General features: G+C 43.2%; 2 protein-coding genes across 2 annotated transcripts in view; both read left to right on the plus strand.

The window, feature by feature from the left end:
• Positions 1-2,510, plus strand: part of LOC123505872 — a 53,964-nt gene extending 51,454 nt beyond the window's left edge. The window contains exon 4 of the mRNA XM_045257684.1: positions 399-2,510. Coding sequence (XP_045113619.1) covers positions 399-1,274 — 876 coding nt within the window. The 3' untranslated portion in view covers positions 1,275-2,510. The remainder of the gene's footprint in view (positions 1-398) is intronic.
• A 7,117-nt stretch (positions 2,511-9,627) lies between these two features.
• On the plus strand, positions 9,628-22,900 carry LOC123505871. The gene is given in 11 exon segments (XM_045257683.1): positions 9,628-9,839; positions 13,304-13,433; positions 14,177-14,347; positions 15,314-15,331; positions 15,333-15,488; positions 16,677-16,823; positions 17,392-17,637; positions 18,673-18,769; positions 18,920-19,006; positions 20,302-20,438; positions 22,605-22,900. Coding segments are annotated over 10 exon segments (1,296 nt in total). The 5' UTR covers positions 9,628-9,839; positions 13,304-13,310; the 3' UTR covers positions 22,719-22,900.
• Positions 22,901-25,269: the final 2,369 nt, after the last annotated feature.

The raw sequence follows: 25,269 nt of genomic DNA on the forward strand, positions 1-25,269 counted from the left end.
CTGTTATCACTATTTTTCTTATGTTATCAGATTTTTTTATTGTTAGATTGTGTCTTTTGAAGTTACATCCTTCTCTTTGTGCGTGCGTGTGTGTATGTGTGTGTGTGTGTGTGTGTGTGTGTGTGTGTGTGTGTGTGTGTGTTTGGTTGCAAGGTTAGTGTCAAGTGTATAGTACGTATAAGTGTGTTTTGTTCTCTCCATCTTAGACATACTTCACCTTATAATCACCGATGTTCCTTGTTTGGCGTCTTGCTGGCCGTCTGTTCCAGCTGGCGGTGTGTCTGCATGGGAGCAAGATGTACAAATGCGCTGGCTGTTGTTTGGGCCTATAATGAATCTGGTCCTTGGTGTGTGTTGGTGTGATTCATTGTCCTCAGCGGAGTGTTCCCTCCTGACAGATCAAGCCAGCGGTGGAAGCGGTGGAGCGCAAGTACCTGACGGAGGAGGACCTGGAGAGCAGCTGGACCCCAGACCTGTATTTTGCCAAGCACAAGGAGGCAGCCGAGTCCATCCTCGTGCTGGACGACATGTGCCAGCACGGTTACAAGGTGCCGGAGCTGACTGACGGCATGACGTCGGCACAGACGCGCGCCGCTCTGGTGACGGTGGCCAACTTCCACGCTGCCACGGTGGCCCTGCAGCACAAGGAAGGCAAGAACCTGCAGGAGGAGTTCCCTTACCTGCTGTCAGTGGACCAGTCGGTGGAGTCCTTCAACTGTCTGGTGGAGCGTGGGTTGCCTCTCCTGCTCAAGTTCCTGGAGTCCCGCAAGGACCAGGCACAGGTGCGGGAGGGCCTCACCCGCTACTCCGGCCCGCGGGCTGCCCAGGTGCTGCGAGAGGTGCTGGCCCCCTCAGACAAGCTCAACACGCTGGTACACTGTGACTTCTGGTGCAACAACCTGCTCTTCAAGGAGGTAGAGGACGCCGCCGCGCGCTGCTGCATCATCGACTGGCAAATGGTGATGTACGGGCGGCCGGCCATCGACGTGGCCCTGCTCCTCACCACCTCCCTAGAGCCGGCCGAGAGGCGGAAGCACGGCTCGGAGCTGCTGGCCGCCTACTGGGACGCCTTCATGGCCCGGCTGTCCAAGTTTGGCATCGAGAGCAAGGCACTCAAGTACACCAAGCAGGACCTGGAGGCAGACTTCCGCGCCGCGCAGGCCATGGCTGCTCTGGTTGTGGTGGGCAGTGTGGACATCGCTCTCGGCACGCCGGGCAGGGAGGAGCGCGTGCTCAACCTGCTGGCAGACCTCCTGGAGCAGGGCGTGTTATGAGGTGTGCAAGACAAGTGTGTTTTGAGACTGTGTGTGTGTGTGTGTGTGTGTGTGTGTGTGTGTGTGTGTGTGTGTGTGTGTGTGTGTGTGTGTGTGTGTGTGTGTGTGTGTGTGTGTGTGTTTACAAGTGTCTCTGTTTTGGTCAGCTCATATGGAAGCACCATTTGCAGTTGATTACATCACAAATACAGTACTACCTAATTTCTGAGTAATTGCTGCTCTTCTTGAGTTGACACCAGTAGTTCTTCCTTCCTTCCTTCCTTCCTTCCTTTCGCTATGCACAATTGTTTTGTCAGCCACTTAACTTAGAATATACATCTTATGCATGCACGTCTATTCTTTCTCTCACTTAGTTGTGGGAAGGTCTGACTCTGATGTGAGGGTGTAAGTGGCAGGGTAGGGCGCAGGAAGCAACAGAGGGGCTCTAGTGTGTGCTGAGTTGTGCTGACCTACAGGGGGAACAATCACTTTCTTCCTTTTAGCACAGCAATGTTATACCAGTTAGTGAGATGGTTGTGTGCTGTCAAGAGAACAGTGAATGAGAGAGTAAGATGACTGGGTGCTTTTACATTGAGATTGGAGAAGAGAGCAGGTTGACAGACACCTGAGTGAGTGAGGTGGGAGTGTGCAGGAGAGGATAAGCTGACCAGACCAGGATGAGTTGGATGCCTCACCCGTCCCCACGCCATGCGGCAACATTAACACGCCTCACTCACTGCACCACGCCATTGCTTCGTCAGGAGTGTTCATGGGTAATTGGTGACAATGCCTGTATGGGAAAAAGAGCCCGTGCAGTGTAAATGGTAATGAAGATCGGTGTGTTTTCCGTCGGCATAGTTTTGTAACCGACGCGGACGCAGCCAGCAGTGGTGGTTGCTACTTTTTGCTTTTTACAGATACAGTCAGCTCTTGTTTGGTGTCATGAATGATGTACTCGTTTCATTGTCCATGTGTTGCAGTGTCTGGCATAATGGTTCATATATTGTTATTGGTGTAGTATTCGCAGCAAATGTAGTTGTTATGTTTCTTTTCATTGTGACCATTTGTGTTGATGGTAACATTTGTAGCAAGTTGCCCTTGACTCAGTCTGTTCCACAATTAATGACTCATCTTTATTATCATTTTGTTGTGGTGGTGCAGTACCTCCCTGTGTAAGTCACATACAGTATCTGGTGACCTCCAGTGTACTGGCGTGCATGTACGTACTGTAACAAGTATATCACATCCACCCATCTGTATCTGATGTTTGCTCCTTAGACCTCCCCCAGGGGACGGCCATGACGGGGAGCCACAGGGCAGCAGCCAGCCAGCCTCACCAGCAGCAGGGACTTGTGGTGTGAATGTGTCAAGAGCAAACTGTATTGAAATGGCTGGTTAGGTTGAGACACCCCAGTGATCCAGAACCAAAGCCACTATTTGTCATGCCAGCCCTCACCTCACACCAGGCACTCCTCACGTCACATGAGGCACCTCACGTCACACAAGGCAGCAATCACCTCACCTCACACCACAGTAGTTACTCACATCTAGATCACTGCAAACCCTAGACAGTCTAGGAATTTATGCCAAGAGAGAACATTACAAGGACATACACATTACCAACACTCCTAAACAGTGACGTCCCTGCTTCCTACCACACAGCCACACCTACTCTGCTGTCTCTTGAGCAGTCAGTGATGCTCCTGTGAATCTTGATATCTTGGAGAATACAAAGGAAGAGAAGTGAAGTGAGTGGATCCCCAGCCCAGCACCATCCCTGGCTGGAACACACAAGGCAGAGAACAGATGTAGGGATGGCACATGGTAAGGTGGTACAGATGGAGGGTAGAACATGCTAGACAGATGCCATCAAGGTTACAATTGGTAGCTACAGTGCGGGACACTCATCCTTACTGCACTTACAACGCTTTGCACACTTCGCACTTCTTCAAGATTATTAATGTTTTTTTTCTGTAAAAATCTGTTATCCATTAAATGAATACGTCTGTCATTATGGTGGTAATCCATGCTTGGGATTTCTTTATATACATACTATGTATTTTTTTATGTGTGTGACTGTACGTGCTATTTATGTTGTCCTCCCCGCCACCACCACCACCACCACCACCACCACCACCACCACCACCACCACTACTACTACTACTACTACTACTACTACCACCACCACCACCACCACCACCACCACCACTAGTTTCCCTCACAGTCACCGTTGCGGCTGGTGGCCACAGGTGCTGGAGTGCAGTATTGTGTTAGTGTTGAGTACAGCCAGGTGTGTGGTTGGCTTTGGTCGAGTGGTTCACTGTGGTCAAGGGCTGCCAGACATTTTGATCAAGTAATAGTTAAGGGGAAGGATGTGTTTTTGTATGTGGAGCAGTGATGGCTGTGTGTAGCATCACTGCTGCACCAGTGCTGTGCTTCCTCCACACCACCTCTCATGGACCTACAGACTTGGTGACCTTCAAAGGATCACCATGCAAACTGTACATGAATGAGGAGCCACCCCATGAAAACCAGTATTTTTCTCTGCTATTTGCTTTACTGTATTAACACGCAAGCTTATAAATTCTATTACATCCTTTAAAAGAGTATCCTGAGAGTGTCCCTAAAGTTGTGTGAGTCATTATGCTCAAGTCCTTCTGACCTGATGAGACTCGATCAGTGTAAACGCCAACACTGCAAACGCCAAGCTGCTGTCTTTTCCCTGCCTGGTCTGGTCAGTGCAGTACTTCTGTATTCACTGCTGCTGCATCCTCACTCTTCCTTCCCATGAACCCCGTAGACTCTCTCAGTTGTCAGGCTATCAGGTGGGACATTAACAGACTTGTGCACAACCAAGGACCACGACACTCCCTGATCTCTTTCCTATAAGCAGATCTCTTTTGTGCGTATCCTGTAAACCAGGGATTCTCAATAACCTGGGATTCGCGAACTGTTCACAAAAAGATTTCCGGAGATACTTAGATGGCTGATCTAATCACCTTTGCAGTACCATTGCATAGTGAATAAGTGTCAGCCACGGAATTAACATTATGTCCGGTGTCAGATTACCGGTGGCTCGGGTAGATGGTCTTATAACTCAGAGAAAAAGATAGAGAACCCCTGCTGGAAACCAAAAGCACGGGAAAGATGGGAGTGTGTATCTCACTGGGTAGCTCTAAACACAACATGGCTAGCTGGGTCAATGTGTGTCTGTGTGGGTGGTGGACACATCGAGCTTAAGGGCGGGAGGGCAGGAGTGTGGCCTACTGAGGGAGCAACGCTATTTGTATTCCTAGTCTATAATGCAGTCTATTTCAGGTCCTCTTATTAGAAACTTGCAGCGCCATGCCACTCTGTTGTAGTCACTGAAGGCTTCCTGTGCTTTGTCTGGTTTGTTGTACTTCAATCTGATAATCAATCCATCATGACATACTATTTCTTGTAAGAATGATATATACAAGTACATTATGTAAAAACTTTCTCTCTCTCTCTCTCTCTCTCTCTCTCTCTCTCTCTCTCTCTCTCTCTCTCTCTCTCTCCCGTATTCAGAAATGCCTTCCCCTCTCACCTCGACAATTCTCCAAGGCCACAGAGACAATTAGACGGGTTTTCAAGACAGTTTATCCTTTAAATAAACTAGAAATCTTATCAATCTATCACCAGAATCATAAAAAAAAACTTAAAAACACGAGTATCTTCAACTGGAGCCTTTGGAAAGAAGTGATGGTGAGAGAGCAAAACGTTTCAGAATACTGGCCAGAACATTCACAAATTTGAGCTTATAAGAGATGTTGTAAGGCATCGTCCAGCTTGACCAGTATGATGCATAATAGGAACCTACAATACACGCACGGTGGTTGTAAGGCCTATCTATATTCTGAAACACTTCCGCGCCTCACAGCACCTTCACTATTTCTCAAGGGCTCTAGTTGAAGTGACACGGGTTTTTAAGGGTGTTTCTATAACTCTAGCGACATGTTAACAAGTTTTCTGCATTATGAACGGGAAAAATCCCCTTTAAAACTCGGCTAATCGTCTCTGTGGTCTTGGAAAATTGTCGTAGTGAGAATGGAACGCGTTTCTGGATACGGGCGTTACGAGTGCAAGGTGAGGGTGGCATGCTGTGTTTGTGGTTGTGGCAGTACACGAGTTGGTCTGTATAGCGGTAGGTGTGCGAAGGATGAGTGGTGACTGGGTGGAGTACGTATGCACCTTTTTTATAGCAAGGAATGGCTGTGGTATGTGAAGGCCCCGACATAGATTGTGATGTAATGTAAAACTACCAAAACTAGCTCGTTAAGGCAAGGAATTATAATAGACTCGAAATAATTGATGTTAATAAAGTCTGTTTTAAGGTTCGTGGAATATTGTGTTGCCTTCCAGTGTTGATTATAAAGTGGGATTACATTAGCTATTAACGGCCTTCAGTACTATGACGCGTTTCCATATTCATTCTGCTTACTATTTGGTGATTTTATACATCTTCAGAAACTTATGAGATTAAAATAATGAAGACTGTTGCCATTAATCTTCTGACCTCCATAGACCTTTCCCAATGCCAATAAAATGGTCTAATCGTACACAAATCTGAAGGTGAAAATGCGTCCCAGTATTGAAAGGGTTACTGCTAAAAGTGAACAGTCTGGAACAAATACATCAAGAAACCATCTAGAGAGAGAGAGAGAGAGAGAGTTTAGAATAGTTATACAATGAGGAAGACAACGAGGAGGGAGAGGGGGGGATGTTAGAGAGAATGGTGTGTGCGCGGGTGTCGAGTGTCGAGTGTGCAGTGCTTTTGTCTGGGAGTATGCTGTGCCTGCCTGCTGTATATGGCGTATACTCAGAAACGTTTTGCTCTCTCACCACGACTATTTTCCAAGGACACAGAAATTATCAGTCCGGTTCTCAAGAGTGTTTTCTCCTGATAGCAATGTTAGAAATCACGTTAATCTGTTACTGAAACCATCAAAACACCCTCAGAAACCCGCGTCGCTTCAACTACAACATTTTGGGAGAAGTGTTGGTGCGAGCAGAAGTGTCTCAGAATACGGTCTATAGAGCTCACTCGTATTCTTAAACACTTCTGCGTTTCACTCCACTATTTCAAAAGGCTTTATTTAAGTTGACGTGATATATTTAAGGTGTTTTTACAGTTCTAGAGGCAGATTGACAAGATTTCTACGTTATTATTTGGAGAAACACTCCCGCTAATCATCTCTGTGGACTTGTGAAATAGTCGTGGTGAGAGAGCAAAGCGTTCTGAAATATGGACACTAGATAGATGGCTGTGTCAGCAGAGTGAGGACGCCAGACAGTCCTTGCTTCTTGTCATCCGTGGTGGACCAGGTAAAATACTCACAGGAAGGGCAGCGGGTGACTGTAAGGAAGGGAATCAACTTAACGACTCGCACCTTTTGGCTTTGGCATTCTCTCTCTCTCTCTCTCTCTCTCTCTCTCTCTCTCTCTGCAGGAACTGGTTCAAAGGTGAGCTGGTTTGTGACACTATAAGCTGCTTGCAACGCCCTGTATGTTACGAGCACTGTGAGGGAGGGAGGAAGGGAGAGAGGGAAGAGCCTGGTGTTGCATATAACAAGACTGTGATCACTTGATTATCAAATAGTCATGTCAGAGAGCGAACGCTGTTATCTTGTTGGTTCATAAGGACTATTTTCAAACTTAAGAGATTAGTTATTGATTGGTTATCAATTACATTCTCGTGTGTTTTATTTCTCTCCATAACTGGTGTCGCAATAAACAAGAGACACCTAATTATCTAACCAGCGTATTAGAGAGCAAACACCGGTGCTTTTGTTCCCTCGTCAAGTCTTAAAGGCCACAAAGATTATCAGCGATCTACATTCTTTTACGTGTTTTGTCTTCACATGCCTGGGATTCGAGCTCCTAATTACTTATCCCAGTGTGTTGGTAAGCAAAGCACCGTGCGTCCTTGTGCTCGCTTATGATAATACTATCCAAAGGCCACAGAGACAGTCCCACACGGGTTTTCTTTCCCTGATTGCATGCCATTGTGTAAGGTGTATAAGACAGGTAGCCTACGAGTATAGTACAGGTATCAAGTACTACCATTAACCTCTTCAGTACCATGACGTGTTTCCATATTCATTCTGGTGACTATTTGGTGATTTTGAACAGCTTCAGAAACTCGTGTGGGGGATTAAAATAGTGAAGACTGTGGCCATTAATCTTCTGCTGACCTCTAGATACTCTTCATAATGTAAATAAAATGGTCTGATCGTACATAAATCTCAAGGTAAAAATGTGTCCCAGTATTGAAGCGGTTAACCCATTCAGTACTAGGACTCATTTCTACCTTAAGTTTTGTGTACGATTACATCATTTTATTGACATTAGGAAGAGTCTGTGGGGGTCAGGAGATTAATGGCCAGAGTCTTCACTATTTTAATCCCCCACATAAGTTTCTGAAGCTATAGAAAATCATCAAATAGTAACCAGAATGAATGTGGAAACACGTCATAGTACTGAAGGGGTTGATAGTAGGCACATGTACAGCTACTTCCCTCACTCACAAGACTACTCTTAAAAGGCCGCAAACACTACTAAACTACATCCCCATGTGTATTTTCTTGTCCTGATTGCATTCATGGCATCGCGTTGCAAGAAAAGGTGTAACTATGATAACTGTCATCTACAATTGTCATATTAGAGAGTTAACATGAGCACCGCCGCTTTATTCCTTCGTAAAGACTGTTTTCAGAAGCTACAGCAAGATATTACCCTTTTACACTTTCATGATTACTATTCTTTTATTCTTTTTTTTTACGTAAGACAGGGATCTCACTGGCGCATTAGAGAGCGAGCACAGCGGCTTTGTCACAGTCCGTGCAGGTGTAAAGTTGCGCATGTCTATCACTATTTCATCACTAAAAATACGTGTGGTCTTCATGAATCCATTTTTTTTTTTCTTTTGTGTATACAGTATGCAACAATTATAATATCATTCTCGGAAGTGTCATTTTATGGTCGGCGATACTGTATAGACTAGCATTCCCTTCAGTCTACGTACTTGTAGCAGTAACGAACTTACTTACATAGGCAGGTCGCCACCAAGGAATATACAGAATCCTTGGTCGCCACCTACGTACGTACATGCAGCTGAAGATGAACTTAAGATAGACTTAATTAATGTACGTATGACTAGGTGATTCACTCATCTCTTCCTCCAGTCACTCACGGTGCTAGGGTAAGTTTTTCAATATTCTACATGGGATTATAAGACCCTTGTCTCGCTTGTAGTCTATAGGGTAATGACTTACGCACGAGTACTATAGCAATGCAGAGTGTGTGTGTGTGTGTGTGTGTGTGTGTGTGTGTGTGTGTCCTGTATGCTTAGCTCGGACGGCTTATCAAGTCATGCAGTCTTGGGGTGTTACTGGAGATGTGTCGTGGCTTTGGGCGCGTCACGGGCGTCATATTGTTGTTGTTGTTGTTGATGTTATTGTTGTTGTTGTTGTATTATCCCAAAATCCCTCTAAAATTCCCCCATGCTGAGTGTATGTGGGCGAGTGGGTGGGTGGGTATTTGGCGGGCTGCATGGTGTGAGGGCGGCGGGCGTCGTAGCAGTGAGTGGCGGTGACGGCGGTTGTCCCTTCTGTTCACATATAGATATTGGCAGATACATCCACGATCCACCTAGTTCATCACTCCTGTACCTACACAATGTAACAAGATAAAACTATTTGCATGTCTTGAATATGTGTATTTTTTTATTTCTTTATTTCCGGGGCAAACCTTTTGATGACTCAGTATTTCTGGCCAACTTGTCGTTGCTTCATACTGACACCACACTTGGGAGGGTACCTCGTGCCTCACCAGTGTAGGTATATAGTAATCAGATGACCCTCGTTCAAGCCAAGCCCGATAATGTAATAGTCTGCCGTTATGCAGCGAGAGACATGTTGGATCATATGATTTCCATGATAAACGTGCGGCACGGCACATACACACACACACACAAGAGGTCAGAGAGTACAGGGAGGCAGGGGCTCTGATGTAGGGGAATTACCCTTTACAGACACGCCTCCTTCACCCTCAACTAGCAAATACGCATTATTCCTAACAGCACAAGAAATAACAAGTGAATCAACTAAAGGCACTGCAATAAACCAATGAAGTTTTCGAATATCAAGGACAAATAAATTACAAACAACTGGATTGATATAATATTTTCACCACGACAATAATAGAGGGAGAGCACCAGCCAGGGACCATTGGTGTAATGTATAGTGTGGTAGAGTGTGTGTGGTAGACGGTAGTAAAAGTTGTAAGAGAGAGGCGATTGGCGAGGGCGGCGGCGGAGGGAGAGGCAGGTGAGGCAGGGAGAGGCAGGGCAGGGTAGGGTGTGCTGCAGGGGAGGCTGTGAGGTGTGTGGCGGTGTGGTGAATGTTGCAACACTAGAGGCTAAGGCAACACAAGGAGGGAAGAAGGAGGAGTCAAGGCCGTGGTTGTGGTGGTGGTGGCGTTGGTGTTGCGTCTTATCATCCTGGGAGCAAACACACCACTCACCACTCGCTACTCTCACTCACCACTTTCTCCCTCTGCCGTGAGGTGTGTACGTACTGTACTGTGTCACGCATCAGACACAGGAATTCGGTGGAGTGTTGACGTGCTGCAACACACACACACACACACACACGGACCTGACCCTTGTGTGTGTGTGTGTGTGTGTATGTATGTGTGTGTGTGTTGCAAGGTTCATATTTACAAGACGCACCGATTAGATTAGTGTGGCCGCCTTGGTGCTTGTCGTGGTGCACAGGATAATGAAAAGAATACCCAATGTGTTGTTCCCAAGTTTGCCTCACTTACAGAATACTAATGTGCTTTATATAAGTAATTGTAGCGAGGTGTCAGTGTTGGTGGAGGCACTGTGTTTTGGTGAGTTGACACGAGCACAGGGATGAGCAAGCAAGGTGTGGTGAACTGTGTTGTGAGGTGACATTGAATACTCGTTAGCAGGAGTGATGATAGTGGCCTCAGCATCTGAGGAACCTTATCTTAGGCAGCAGATCTGATTATAACCCAGTTGTTAGTTGCTCCTTTGTGGAACTGGATATGTTTTGGATATTTGCCACGTACTTTAATTTGGTGAGATGTGGTGGCTGCTCCACCCTGCCCTGCCCCACACTGTGCTGTGTTGCCTGAAGTTATACTCGATCCATCAGTCCACAAACATCCACACTAGCACTGGACAAACACACACACACACACACAAATATATTAGAAATATTAAACATTAAAAAGTTTAGTTTTTCACTTACGATGGTAGACAATTGGAACAGCTTGAATGATGAGATTGTAACAGTAGAAAGTGTGCATAATTTTAAGGAAAAGTTGGATAAAATTAGATAGGGAGACAGGTCACTATGAGCAACTCTCAAATCCTGTAATATACAACTAGGTAAATACGCACACACACACACACACACACACCAGTAGTTTGATATTATTATTATTATTATTATTATTATTATTATTATTATTATTATTATTATTATTATTATTATTACACACACACACACACACACACACACACACACACACACACACACACACACACACACACACACATTAAGGGAAGGCGTAGTGCCCCAAGACTGGAAAAGAGCTAACATTGTCCCAATCTATAAATCAGGTAACAAGAGAGACCCATTGAACTATAGACCAGTGTCACTTACAAGTGTGGTAGCTAAGATGTGTGAGAGGGTGGTGAAGACTAGATGGACAGACTTCTTGGAGAAAAATGACATACTTTGTGAGTGTCAATTTGGTTTTAGGAAAGGGCGTTCATGCACGACAAACCTGATATGTTACTATTCGAGGGTGATAGATGTAATACAGGAAAGAGATGGTTGGGCTGATGGAATATATCTGGATTTAAAAAAGGCCTTTGATAAGGTACCACACCAGAGACTGATCTGGAAACTTGAAATGGTAGGAGGAGTGCATGGCAGTTTACTAAAATGGATGGAAGACTTTTGGTAGGAAGAGAAATGAGAACAATAATTAAGGACAGACCATCAGAATGGGGATTGGTGGAGAGTGGAGTTCCACAGGGATCAGTGTTGGCACCAGTAATGTTCGCAGTCTACATAAATGACATGGTGGATGGGGTGTCCAGTTATGTGAGCCTATTTGCAGGCGATGCAAAATTGTTACGAAAAGTGAGATGTGACAAAGATTGCGAACTACTCCAGGAAGACTTGGACAGAATATGGAAATGGAGCTGTACATGGCAAATGGAGTTCAACACGACAAAATGCAAGAAAATAGAGTTTGGCAAGAGTGAAAGAAGAATCAGGAGTATGTACAAGATAGGAAATGAAGACATAAAACCAGTCATGAAGAAAAAGACCTTGGGGTGACAATTACCAATGACCTATCGCCAGAGAGACATATAAACAAAATAATTGGAGAAGTATTGAACTTATTGAGGAACATAAGAGTGGCGTTCGTATATCTAGATGAAGAAATGATGAAGAAAATAATTACTGCAATGATAAGACCGAGGCTTGAATATGCAACAATACAGTGGGCTCGAACTTAAAGAAACACATAAGGAAACTAGAGAAAGTACAGAGGGCTGCAACGAAAATGGTGCCTGACTTAAGAGATTTGACTTATGAAGACAGACTGAAAAGAATGCAACTTCCAACCCTGGAAAACAGAAGAAAGGGAGACCTGATAGCAATATACAGAGTGATGATTGGCATGGAAAAAATGGATAGGGAAGATCTGTGTATGTGGAATGGAAGAATGTCGAGAGGGCATGGGAAAAAACTAAAATGGCCACTTATAGGAGAGATGTGAAAAAATATAGCTTCCCTCATAGAAGGGTGGAAGCATGGAATAGTTTAGACGTGGAAGTGGTCAACGCAAGGAATATTCATGATTTTAAGAAAAAGCTGGACATTAATAGATATGGAGACGGGACAACACGAGCATAGCTCTTTTCCCGTATGTTACAATTAGGTAAATACAATTAGGTAAATACACACACACACACCAGTAGTTTAGCTCGTGATCTTTATTTCTAACTACATTTTCATATGATTATCTTTTCTTTTCCTTTCCTTGGAAGTTTGTTTAAGAGGCTTTCTCTCTTAGATCTAATAGGCATCTGTGTGAGGCCTGTGTCTGAAGTGTAATGCCCTTGCGTGGTGGGCTGCTCGCACCCACAAACACAGCGAGAGAAGGCCGAGGGCTGCCGGACGAAACTCGTAGACTAAGGCAGACGGAGGTGAGGACGACTGGGTGAACGAGTAGCAGTGGAGCTCTGAGCAGTATAAGAGGGAGGACAGGGTGACACACAGCGCCGTGGTGGGAGGGGAGGGCAGGGTGACACATAGCACTGTGATGGGACAGTAGTGATGGGAGGGAGGGCAGAGGGACACACACAGCACTGTGGTGGGACAGTAGTGGTGGGAAGGAGGGCAGAGGGACACACCCAGCGCTGTGGTGGGACTCTTGTGCTGAGATGATAGAGGACACCACTGCTGCTTGCCAGTCACATCCGGCTTCACTCATCACATTATTCATTCCACTCGCTCAGGAGTAGCATCACCAAATATATGATAATGCTGTGTGTAGTTTTGAGTAAAAATATGTAGTACTTAGAAATGTGAACAGATGAAGGAAATGATCAAAGGCTAAATGTTTCAGTGGTTGTGGCAACTCAAACTAAATCCACAATATTTTAACTTTTTTTTTTTTTTCTAATTGAGAAATAAAGTTAGGTTATGTTGTGTTCATTGTTGTTAGTTTTGGTAAGTGGAGGAAACTGTAGGAGGTGAATGTTGACTTAAGATTTAGTGTGATAGTGAAGCAATCGTGTTAGTTAACTTTACCACAGGATTGTGTGATTGTGTGGTGGCATAAACAGTGGAAATCAGTTCACTGTGAGGCATGGAACAACAAACTATGGGTGAGAGAACTGTGTAACTTATGTGTGAGATTTTAAAATTTACAACAGTCTTGATCTATTTCCTTACTGACGTGTTGTTGTGTTGCAGGACGACGATGGTGCAGTTAGCATGCAGTTGTTTAAATATCCGTCTGCATGTGCAGGAGTCTCCTGAATCCCTTGTGGCCGGAATACCCAACCTCAGCCCTTCAGAGCGACAGCACCCCTTCTTCCTCAAGGTAGCTACAGACACACACCCCTCGGCCTTGGCCCACTGTCTCTGTGTGGACCAGTGGCAGGCAGTGTGAAGGAATAGATATTTGATTGATAGGATATAGGTTCTAGTAAAGAAGACATGATAGAAACATGAAGAATAGAGATCATGGCATTGAGGACATGACAGAGGCAAGGCTTGTACATCATCTGTAGGAAAAACTGAACAAAGACAGATGTGAAATGAAAACTACACACTTATGTAACTATATTGGATAAAAAGTAAAATTTGAAGAAGTTACTCAATGTTGGAGAATAATTACATAGAGTAGGCGTGATGATGGGGATAACAAAGACTTGTTATTTATATTTTTCAATAAATACATGTTAAAGTTACACTGTCAATGCAGGTCTAAGCTATACTGTATAAAATCATGCACCTCTACATACTTCCTCACCTCTCACAGCCTGCCACTTAACTTGTCCCAACACACACTCTTAGATGACTTTACTCCTACACCAGGCTCATGTCATTCCTGATCCACATATAATTATTTCACCTGTCCTTGTTAGGTTCACCTTTGTGGGGAAGGCACACTGACAGCCTTCCTCCCTCACCAAGTGCTCCACATGGAATTAGGTTGTGCTGTATCATTTGGGTGCAAAGCTGACCTGAGATCTGTGTCCATGGAAGAAAGAACTGAGTGAAGGGTGGCCGGTCAGGTGAATTATGCTTAGATGATCTCCAAGTCTGATATCCATTGTGCAGGGAGCTTGTCCTGTCACCCTAGGCCTGGGTGGCATAACTGAGGGACAGAGGTTCCTGGTGCGGCGCTGCAGGGTGGGTGGCTGGACTGTCCTTGAGTGCCTCAACTGCCACCTCCTCACTCACGCCACGCGAGGTGTCGGGGGAGACGTGGCTGCCAGCGCTCTGCTCATTGTGAGTGTGTGAGTGTGAGTGTGGAGAGTGAGGATGATCACTGCTGGACTGACTGAGAGAGAGAGAGACAGAGGAAGGGAATGTACTTATATCAGTAGAGACAAAATTCAAACGCTTCTCATATATCTAGTATTATGATACTTCATAATAGAAGATAGTTTTGCAATGATCCAAAACCATATGAAATGCTCCGTGAAGCATTTTTAAACTCACTAGGTTTCACATTTAACTACGCACACCTGAATTTCAGGTAGGAACCTCCGCGAGGAGGAGGATGAACTGCAGGGACGTCAGCCATATTGGCTTTGACCTCCCTAGCAGCAACAATTTTTTTAACAGCTGACTACCAAGCCTGTGTCATCCCTCTTACCTGAAGGAACCCCAGGGACACCACACACTATCTATGGTCTAGGAGTTTAGGGTTAGCTAGGGTGTCTGTCTGGCACAGGTCGCCTTGACCCAGTTCAGAAGAGACACTGGTAAGCTTAGGGGGTGCCAAAGGTTGTGGCACCGAGTGTTCAGTGTGAGTGCTGTGTGTGTAGCTGCTGTGGGCACAGTGATATTGTTTGTGGTGTAGTGCCTTCAGATGTGTTATTAGACTCAGCAAGCTGGTTTTCAGTGTGTTCCCCTTTCCCTGAGGTGGCCCTCACTAAAAATTTCATGACTTAACTGTGACACCACCAGCCTCTGTGCCTCACCACTACCACTCATTGTCTGCCTGCCACCTTAGTGTACAGTCCTAGACCACTACAGTTTGATTCATAATAGTTGCTCTTGAATTATTATTTTTTTATTTCTGTTGTCTGAATCCTTATTTATTTTACTTCATCCATATATAGTTACATGCATTTGTTGTTATCAGAATACTGTTTATTTTCTAAATGAGTCAAGTGACATTAAGGTAATTTAGTAAAGCAAGTACTAGGTTGATGTGACTATTAGTGACTGAATGCCTTCATGATGCAGAGTGATGCCAACAAGATTCCAGATGCTGCAGAAGTGTGATGGCTACTCTCCCGTGTTCAACCTAGTGTTACCCACAGCCCTGGACAGCCAGTCTCCACCACCACTCTCCCCTACAGAGTTCCCTGGTGACAGATCCCCAGAGACTGACGCAGCTCTTAGTGACATTCAGCAGCAGGTGTGTACTACTGAGCTTTGCCATGCCTCACCTCTCCACCAACAACACATTCCTGCTGCATCACATCTAAGAACAGCTGGAGATGCTACTACTGCTGCTGCTGCTGCATGACAACATGAACTTTTGGAATAACATTATTGCTGGACAGGATGTGAAGCTTTTTGAAATAATCTTAAGTTGGAAGGTTATCAAATGTGCATCTTGTTAAAGAGTGTGTGTGTTGTGGTAAGGTGTGTCTTATACAGCACACTAGGGTTTAGTCTCCTGTCACCTGTGTGGTATGAAAGGGTATGGTGAAGGGGTAATGAATGATGTGTAGCTGGAAATCTCTCCTTTGAAATCCAAAAAGAGCAACCTTCCCTTTATTTGTCCTTTATTGTCTATATCAAGATGTACTAAAAGACTTCCATCTGCTTATCTGCATATATGTATATATCAGGCCAGCACTCACAATGCCACACACACATAACATAACATAACATAAATAATAGGATAACAAAGGGCCACCAGGGCCCATCTAGGTTATCCTGTATCAGTTGCACAGCGACCTCGTCATCAATACTTAAAGATACACTTACAAGTACACAATACATTATATACTAATTCTAAATATTTGGCCCATTAACAGGGCTAAGTCCTGCAGCGAAATCCTCTACAATTTGTGGTCCCCATACATGGGGATCATGTCTTATTTAACTATAGTAAATTTCTTATAAAAACTATCATGCAGTGCTATACATAATTATAAATCTATAGCACTGCATGATAGTTTTTATAAGAAATTTACTATAGTTAAATAAGACATGATCCCCATGTATGGGGACAACAAATTGTAGAGGATTTCGCTGCAGGACTTAGCCCTGTTAATGGGCCAAATATTTAGAATTAGTATATAATGTATTGTGTACTTGTAAGTGTATCTTTAAGTATTGATGACGAGGTCGCTGTGCGACTGATACAGGATAACCTAGATGGGCCCTGGTGGCCCTTTGTTATCCTATTATTTATGTTATGTTATGTTATGTTATGTGTGTGTGGCATTGTGAGTGCTGGCCTGATATATACATATATGCAGATAAGCAGATGCAGCACATTGACACACATCATCCACACTCTTGGTTAGTTGTATTAAAAGATATGGTGAAGATGACAGTTTGCCGAGTGTCAACTGATGGCTTTGGTTTCCAGATGACAAGGTTCCTGAAGAAGGCCCAGTCACAGGTGGAAGCCAACATTCAGTCATACACCAAGCAGCAGCAGGCAGCTCTCCAGGCCCTGACCTACCGTGCACGCCAGGACCGCCAGACTGTTATGAGGCTCATCTCAAACATGCAGGTCAGGTCATCAGGTCATCACCAGTGATGAGGAATGTGGTGGATGCAGTCATTGTGAGAGGGTGACCTGTGGTGTGTGGAGAGGGAATGGTGGAGATGGTGAGACAACAGAGGGAGGGGAATGAAAGGTTCAGAGTGTGCAGTGAGGTGATGCAGGGACAGCCATCTGTGGGAACTGCCTGGTTGTGGCTGCACCTTGGCAGGGTTCTAGAGAGCTGGTGGCAGTTAAAGATAGATTAGACCGTCAAATTTTTTAAAAACTTGTCTAATCAGCAACACACAAGGAAAAGAAAAAATCAAAAGAATTGTTTACCTTTAGGTCCCGCAGTGCTGTGATAACACTTGAACTGTGTGAGACTGATGAAAGATATTCATATATTGGCATTGTGTGATAGTTAATCTGTTTTATTCTTCTAATTTGCCCATTTCATAGTTATGTATAGTGTAGGTGGGATGTGTGAACATGCAAGTGACCGTTTAAAATCCTGGACTAACTGAATAAACAAAAATTTGTCAAGTGTTGGTGTGCTGCACCGAGTGTGTTCAATGCGGCAAATTTGTTCTTTCAGGCCAACTTGCATTCACAAGCGGAGGACGACGTGCTGTGTGGCTTTGACATGGATGGGGCGAGGCCGAGGCAGAGTGACCCCTTCAGCACTCACTCCAGGATGGGCTTGGGCGAGGCTGAGGACGGCCTGGATGACGACGTGCCCGGCCTGAGGGAAGAGAGTGAGGGAGAGATTCCCCCGCTGGTCAGCCTGCAGGTCCGAGGCAACTCCCAGCCTCTCACCATGAACCACGCACAGGGTGTCACGGTGAGCGCCTCTCAGTGTGTACTGGCCCAACCACTCATTGTGTTGGTGTGTAGTTAAGTAATAAATAGAGTGGTGCCTTGCAATAATGGACTGTTTGGGTATGAGGGATGTCCATTACTGTGAATTGTCCGTTACTGAGAGCGGTTTGTCGTATTTTCCCTTTTTGGTAATTTATTCTCTTTTAGTAACGTGAAAAATATAATTTGAACCTTGAAACCACCTCATTCAACACTCAGTGTCAAAATGTTAGAGTTAATAATTATTTAAGAAGTGTACAGTTATAAAAATTTGTCTTACCAAGAATAGATGAATTAAAGATGTAGCTTTCTCTCCTCACCTCTTTCACTTTCTTATCTTCTGTCTCTGTCTTTCTCTCTCTTTCAATACAAATTGATGAGTTTCTGAATTTATTTCCAAAATCTTTTTAACTTTTGTTCCACATCACTGATGAGACAAAAATTAAGGTGTGTTCTCTTTAAAGAAAAAGTCTTCCCCCATTGTAAATATGGCATCTGCGCCAGGAAGTGTGACCAAGTGCCAAGTGCCAAGTGCCAATACCTCTACATGCAACATGTAAAAATACTTCTTGGAAAAAGGAAGAGAGAGAGAGAGAGAGAGAGAGCAGGCATTGGGTTGAGGAAATGCAGATGACAAAAAAATAACAAAGACTCGCCAATCACTCAGTTTTTGTCTTCATTTACCGGTCTTTGGAGGTTTACAGTTTTTCTTTTGTTTTTTCAACTGAAGGTAACTTAATATGAAATAGAGCAGGTTTTCCTCTTATAGATGTGATGGCAGAAAGTAACCACAACACACCCGCTCTCTCTCTCTCTCTCTCTCTCTCTCTCTCTCTCTCTCTCTCTCTCTCTCTCTCTCTCTCTCTCTCTCTCTCTCTCTCTCTCTCTCTCTCTCTCTCTCTCTCTCTCTCTTTCTTTCTTTCTTTCTTTTTAGGAGTCAAAGACAAGCTCCATCCACTATTGATGGTTGGTTGTGGTAAGTGTGCATGTGCTGAGTTGCTCCTTGTCCTCCACACAGGCTGGGATGCGGAACATGCGCCTCTCGTCCTCCATGGCAGTGCCGAGGGCCAGCAAGCACGATGGCCGCCAGGTGGCTCAGTCTCTAGATGTGGAAGGTGTGTCCTTGTATCCATCCAGGCAGCTCTACCACTGCCTTCCTGTGCCACTGTGGGGAGTGTGGTGGAGCCATGAATGTGACAGTATGTGCACATGACAGTGACAGTTAGTGTAGTGAAGACCAGTGTCATGCTATGCTCACATTGCAGGTCTGTTTGACATGGAGGGCATGACGGACGGCGGCATGGTGGGTGGCATACTCCCCTGCCACTCCGAGGATGAGGACGACACGGATGGTGAGTGGTGCCAGGCTGTGGCAGGGTGTAGCGGCACTGTGTTGCTTTGTTTCATTGTTCCAGGGTGTAGAAGAAGATAAGATTTGTTGCTAGGTGAATCATTGTGACAAATGTTGTCTTTACTGTAGAACCCTTATTGTAATTGGAGATGTAGCGATGCCACAATTTTGAGCAATACTGATACCAGTACCACAAAATTGATAAGTGCACTGGAAACCAGTCTTTAAGAATGTTGCCCACAGTCGTATGTGGTTTTTTTCTTATAAGATAGACATTATTGTTCTGTTTTTTAATAGGCATCACGACATGTGATGGCAGCCACCCCCGCCATTTCAAAGACAGCCGTGTCCATGAGTGACCTCCTTTGCTGTGACATTCATTGTGTGTGTGTGTGTGTGTGTGTGTGTGTGTGTGTGTGTGTGTGTGTGTGTGTGTGTGTGTGTGTGTGTGTGTGTGTTACTTAGTTGTAGTTTTACAGGGCCTGGGCTTTATGCTCATGTGCCCCTTGTGTGTGTGTGTGTGTGTGTGTGTGTGTGTGTGTGTGTGTGTGTGTGTGTTGTAGTTTTACAGGGCCTGGGCTTTATGCTCATGTGGCCCCTTGTGTGTGTGTGTGTGTGTGTGTGTGTGTGTGTGTGTGTGTGTGTGTGTGTGTGTGTTCACCTCAGTCGTCTGCTGGTCACCCAGCCAGTCTTCCCCATTACGGAGCGAGCTCAGAGCTCATAGACTGATCTTCGGGTTGGACTGAGACCACAATACACTCCACACACCGGAAAAGCGATAACATGATAAAACTGGCAGACCTTAACTCACCTACACACAGCACCAGACTGCATTGTGTCTGTGTGCTGACTGAGGTGAGGAATGTAGCAGGGCCCTGAGTCCACCACCGATCTGTCTTGTACACATACAGTAGCAGTAGTGACTCATTAGCAAAGAGTATGTTACTACACACTACTCACTATGGGTTCAATATGCCGTATTATTCTCATTGATTTTTATCTTCATTGCTATAGAATATCCAAACTCTGCTGAACAGAATAACTTGCAGAGTGAGGCACATGACATAATAAATTCCGTTTTTAAGTATTGGTAGTATCAGCAAATAATTGGCCAATACTAATACTTCTTAAGTGGGCCAATACTGCCAATACCAACACATTGATGAACTCTAATTGTAATGGCCAATAGATTAAGGTAGTGGGTGGTGTGTTCCAGAATAATGAGTCAGCATAGTGTTTAGTGTGGAGTGTGGCTAACAGTGGCAAGGCTGACCAGTCACTCTGTGGTGCTTCCAGACTCCATCATTGGCGAGGGCATGCACATCCCTGGAGGCCGGGACTCCATTAGGGACCTGGCCAAGTCAGTGCCGGTGAACGTGCCCATGTGGGCGGCAGCTCGGGCCAAACCCATGCCGGAGCCGCGGGTGATAGAGGTGAGTTGTTCCCCCGACACCCTGGCCTGAGGTCACTGTTTGTTAGAGTTGCTGCCAGACCCGGGCCACACTGCATATGCTTCCCTCCGTGTTGTTGATGTGATTACCCAGAGTCAGCTTAGGCCTGTAGTGGGTGTGAGATTGAATGCCTTTGTATCGGCTACCACTTTTTTGTATATTTCTTCTTCTTCTTTGTATTCTTCTATTCTTGGCTTATTTTCTTTTGTCTTTCTTTCCAAATTGTAATCATATGCTCTTCTTTTTTTCAATTTCATCATGGGCTATTCTCTCTAAGGGTGTCAAATGTTTACTGACAGCATCACATGTCAGCACACCCAGCCATGCCATAACAATAATCATCATCAAGTTGCCAATAAGGCTAACAGAAACCATGACTTTCATAGATACTGATTATGGCTTTGATTTTTAATTCTTTTAAAACCTTATATATTACGGTACTTGTATGTGAGCTAATTGTTGGATCAGGAAATCAATGGTGGCTGTATTTTAAAACTAGCAGCAGTGGTAGTGAGGGAACGGCCATATTACAGCTCCCCAGGGCCAAGTGAGGCACCAGCAATAAACTTGAGATGATTAGTATACCGTAGTCATCAAGAAAAGAAAGTAATTCATGTTCCTGCCATTTTGGAGTTCAGAAACACATGGAACTGTGCAGAAAAGGGATTGTAAAGTTTACCATGATACTAACATACTTAAGTGAGGCAGCTGACTGTCACACAAGTTCTTCATGTTGCAGTTCATCAGTGATGCACCCTTCACCATTAAGGGGTCGTCTTATACAGCAGTGATAGCTCAAAACCTAAACTTTTCCTTAAAAAATTGGGGATTGTCATACATACGGAGTTGTCTTACAGTCTGGCATTTACAGTAATAGCCTAATAAGTTTGATACACAGGTATTTCCTCTTGTGGCACCAAATTGTGTATGTGATGATGATTAGTTACCTGTATTTGATCTGACCAGTTCTTCCCTACTAATCTTTCCACTTGTTAGAGAAAGTGCCCTTTAGTTGACAGAGTTTTATTTGTTCCTTTTCTTAGATAGCATTACTCTGTCCACTCTTTTCCAGCTTTGCATCAGCTTCCTCTGCTTTAGGGAACCTTGCATTAATATGTTGAGTGGCTTACTTACTTGTTTTGCACATTGCTTCAGTACCCAGCAGGAAATGTCGTCAGGATCCATACCTATGTTTTTGTCCAGTGCTTTCATCTCTGCTTCTATTTTTTTACATCTGATTACTAAATTATCCAGTTTTTTTTTTTTTTTTTTTTTTTTTTCTGGCTTTGTTTTGGTCTTCCATAAATGTTTTTGATCTGTAAATATTGATTAGAGTTTCTTATTTAGTATGTCACATATTTCTTCCTCAGTATAATCATTTTTTCCTTCATCTGTCAGACAGAATTTTGTCTTTCAGTTTGGTCTTGATATTAACAACTGTAGAATGTCTTGGGGTTGTCTTCACATTTGTTTATTGTTCTTTGGATATTCAGTTTCTGCTTCTCTTCTCTCCATGTCTTCTGTATCTTTTCCATAACACATCACTCTTTATCCTACACCAATGCAGTGACTGTCTGACCATTTCTTTTACCATTACACTGTCCTTTTCTGTAATGGATGTATCTTCTGACTCCTTCATTTGAAATTTCATTAGTAGTTGATCATTTATATCCAGTTGATCTTCCCACTTTATTGAATCACTGTATTTTCCTAGTTCTTTACATTTTGCTTTCTTGTTGTGAAGTTGTTGTGGTTTTGGTTTATCTTGTATCATAGGTATCATGTGCAACTATGGAGTCAGTGTCAGTGTCAGCACCACAGATCCATTTTCCCTGACAGTGGGAGACACACACACTGTTTTCTCTCTTGTTTTCTGTTCTGAGTTGGTAAGTGTAGTAGTGACTGTTGATTCACATCCCTCAGTCTTGCATATTGCCTAATATGTTGTATTGGTAAAAGTTGTAGCAGTTCATCACTTCATTGGTATTCTGAATTTTTCAACTTGGCATTTACTCCGAGCTATAGCACAGTTAAAATTCTTGATTAATATTGGTTTTCTTGGTTTTGTCTTCAACATTTTGCAGCTTAGCTCTTGTGTTTCCTTGTGAGGTGTGTGTTGTGTTAATGTGTGTGCTGTGTTGTCAACAGAGACCAAGTGACATCAACCAGATGGGCGCCTCCATCAAGGCTCTGGCTCGCAGTGTTCACACAACCTCCGTCGACTTGTTTGGTGACCTCCCTCGCCCCAGACAGCCTCTCTAGGACACAACAAGGCAGCACCATAGGATAGTGTGCATATGTGTGTGTGTGTGTGTGTGTGTGTGTGTGTGTGTGTGTGTGTGTGTGTGTTTAAGTGTGTGTAAGTGTGTGTTTTTGCTATGAGAACTTCACTTGTCAAGAGACTTCTGCATATGTGTGAGTTTGTGTGTGTGTGAGTGTGTGTGTCTGTATATATATATATATATATATATATATATATATATATATATATATATATATATATATATATATATATATATATATATATATATATATATATATATATATATATATATATATATATATATATATATATATATATATATATATATATATATATATATATATATATATATATATATATATATATATATATATATATATATATATATATATATATATATATATATATATATATATATATATATATATATATATATATATATATATATATATATATATATATATATATATATATATATATATATATATATATATATATATATATATATATATATATATATATATATATATATATATATATATATATATATATATATATATATATATATATATATATATATATATATATATATATATATATATATATATATATATATATATATATATATATATATATATATATATATATATATATATATATATATATATATATATATATATATATATATATATATATATATATATATATATATATATATATATATATATATATATATATATATATATATATATATATATATATATATATATATATACACACACACACACACACACATGTATGTAGCTGCAGACACACGTACAGTATAATGGATACATCCATTGGTAGATAGAAGATTGTAGTGCCTGGTGAGGGATCACTGAAGACAGCTTCAAGCTGAGAAATTCAAAACAAGTTGTAAATAACAAATATTATCAGTATTGCCTGTGGAGAATATATATGTACATATATATATTGTTTTATACCATGAATGTGTTCAGGAAAGTCAAGTTTGTGTTGGATGAAATGTGGACTTCACTATACATATGTATATGGTGACAACTGGTGTTCCCGGATATTTTGTTTGTGTACCAAATGTTGAGATAACTAGTCTCTCTAATAATCCCTGTACCCTTACAAAGGTGGCCTCTAAGAGGCTGGCTCGGGTGTCCACACCTGCACGGAGGAGCATTACCAGGGTGACAGCCAGAGCAGGTCGTCACAGCAGTGGCCGGTCAGGAGAGACACTGACGGACTGACTGACTGACACACAACTGGTGGAAACAAACACACTGAGGGGGAGGAGAGGGAGGCACCACACAGTAGCCAAGCTGCACTACCTCTGGTGTCCCCCCCCCTGCAGTGGTGGTGGTGCCCTTAGGTGCAGCAGCCCTCCTGTGGTGGTGGCCCCTGTGATGTCCTCCCCCCACTGTGGTGTGGTGAGGTGACCATCAGTAGAGTGTCAGTGTGGAGGCTTAGTGGTGTGTGGTGTGTGGTGTGCTCATTAATCCTGTAAGGTGGTTGGTGTGATTGAGAGGCAATATTTGTGTAAGGTGGTGGTGTGGCATGGCAAGGGAGAATATTGTATTCCCTTGATGGCTGTGAATGTTTTCTTCCCTGCACTCTTTGCTAACAAACTGAGTGTTGTACACTTGCATTCTCCTCACCCAAAACAGATAGGCTGGGTTAGCTCATCAATATTATTGTTTTACTGCTGTTATTATCATTTTCTTACTATTGTCATTCATATTGTATTATTATTATTATTATTATTATTATTATTATTATTATTATTATTATTATTATTGTTATATCACTTATTATTACTATTATTACCATCATTGGTAATGTAATCTGTGCAGTTAGTGTGGTGAATGCAAGTAAGACAAATAATACTTTATATTTTGGTCATGCATGAATTACGAAGCATTCACTTTGGCACACGTAGGTAAGGACACGATGCTCAATACTCAATGACGGGTGGGGCCGGGGTGGGGTGGGTGCAGGGGCGAGGCTTCCTGGATAAGAATCACGCAGAAAGCCAGATTGTGTTTAGTGTAATGACTTTGTAGTGAGCTTTTTAAGTCATCTTGGTTTATGAATACAATGGTAATGCTTATTTGCTCCTCTTCCAATTTCACCGACTGCTTTGCATTAACGTCACCTCCTCCTTGTTGACATTGATTTTTGGAGCACTGAGTGTAGCACCAGTTGTCAGAGCCTCGGGTGGACACACGGCCGTCAGCAGTGTTGGTTACTGTGGAGGGAATGCCAGAGAGTAACGCGTTTCTGTGGTGTGTGCTTGGCTCGGCTGCTGACTTGTGCCGCGTGCAGAAATTAAGTGAAAGCTTTTGTTACTGATGGATATGTTGAAGGCATCTGAATCTGAACCCACCAGAGTAATGAATGAAAATACTACACCAGAAATTTATGCTTCCACAGGGTAATAATATTTTCATAATTTTCTGAAGATGGTAGTTTTCCTCACTTTAGGAACATAACCTAGACATAAGTTAACTTGTGCCTTGTCTCACTAACACTGTTTTGTGCATT

This window comes from Portunus trituberculatus, chromosome 18, assembly GCF_017591435.1.
Source record: "Portunus trituberculatus isolate SZX2019 chromosome 18, ASM1759143v1, whole genome shotgun sequence".
NCBI lineage: Eukaryota > Metazoa > Arthropoda > Malacostraca > Decapoda > Portunidae > Portunus > Portunus trituberculatus.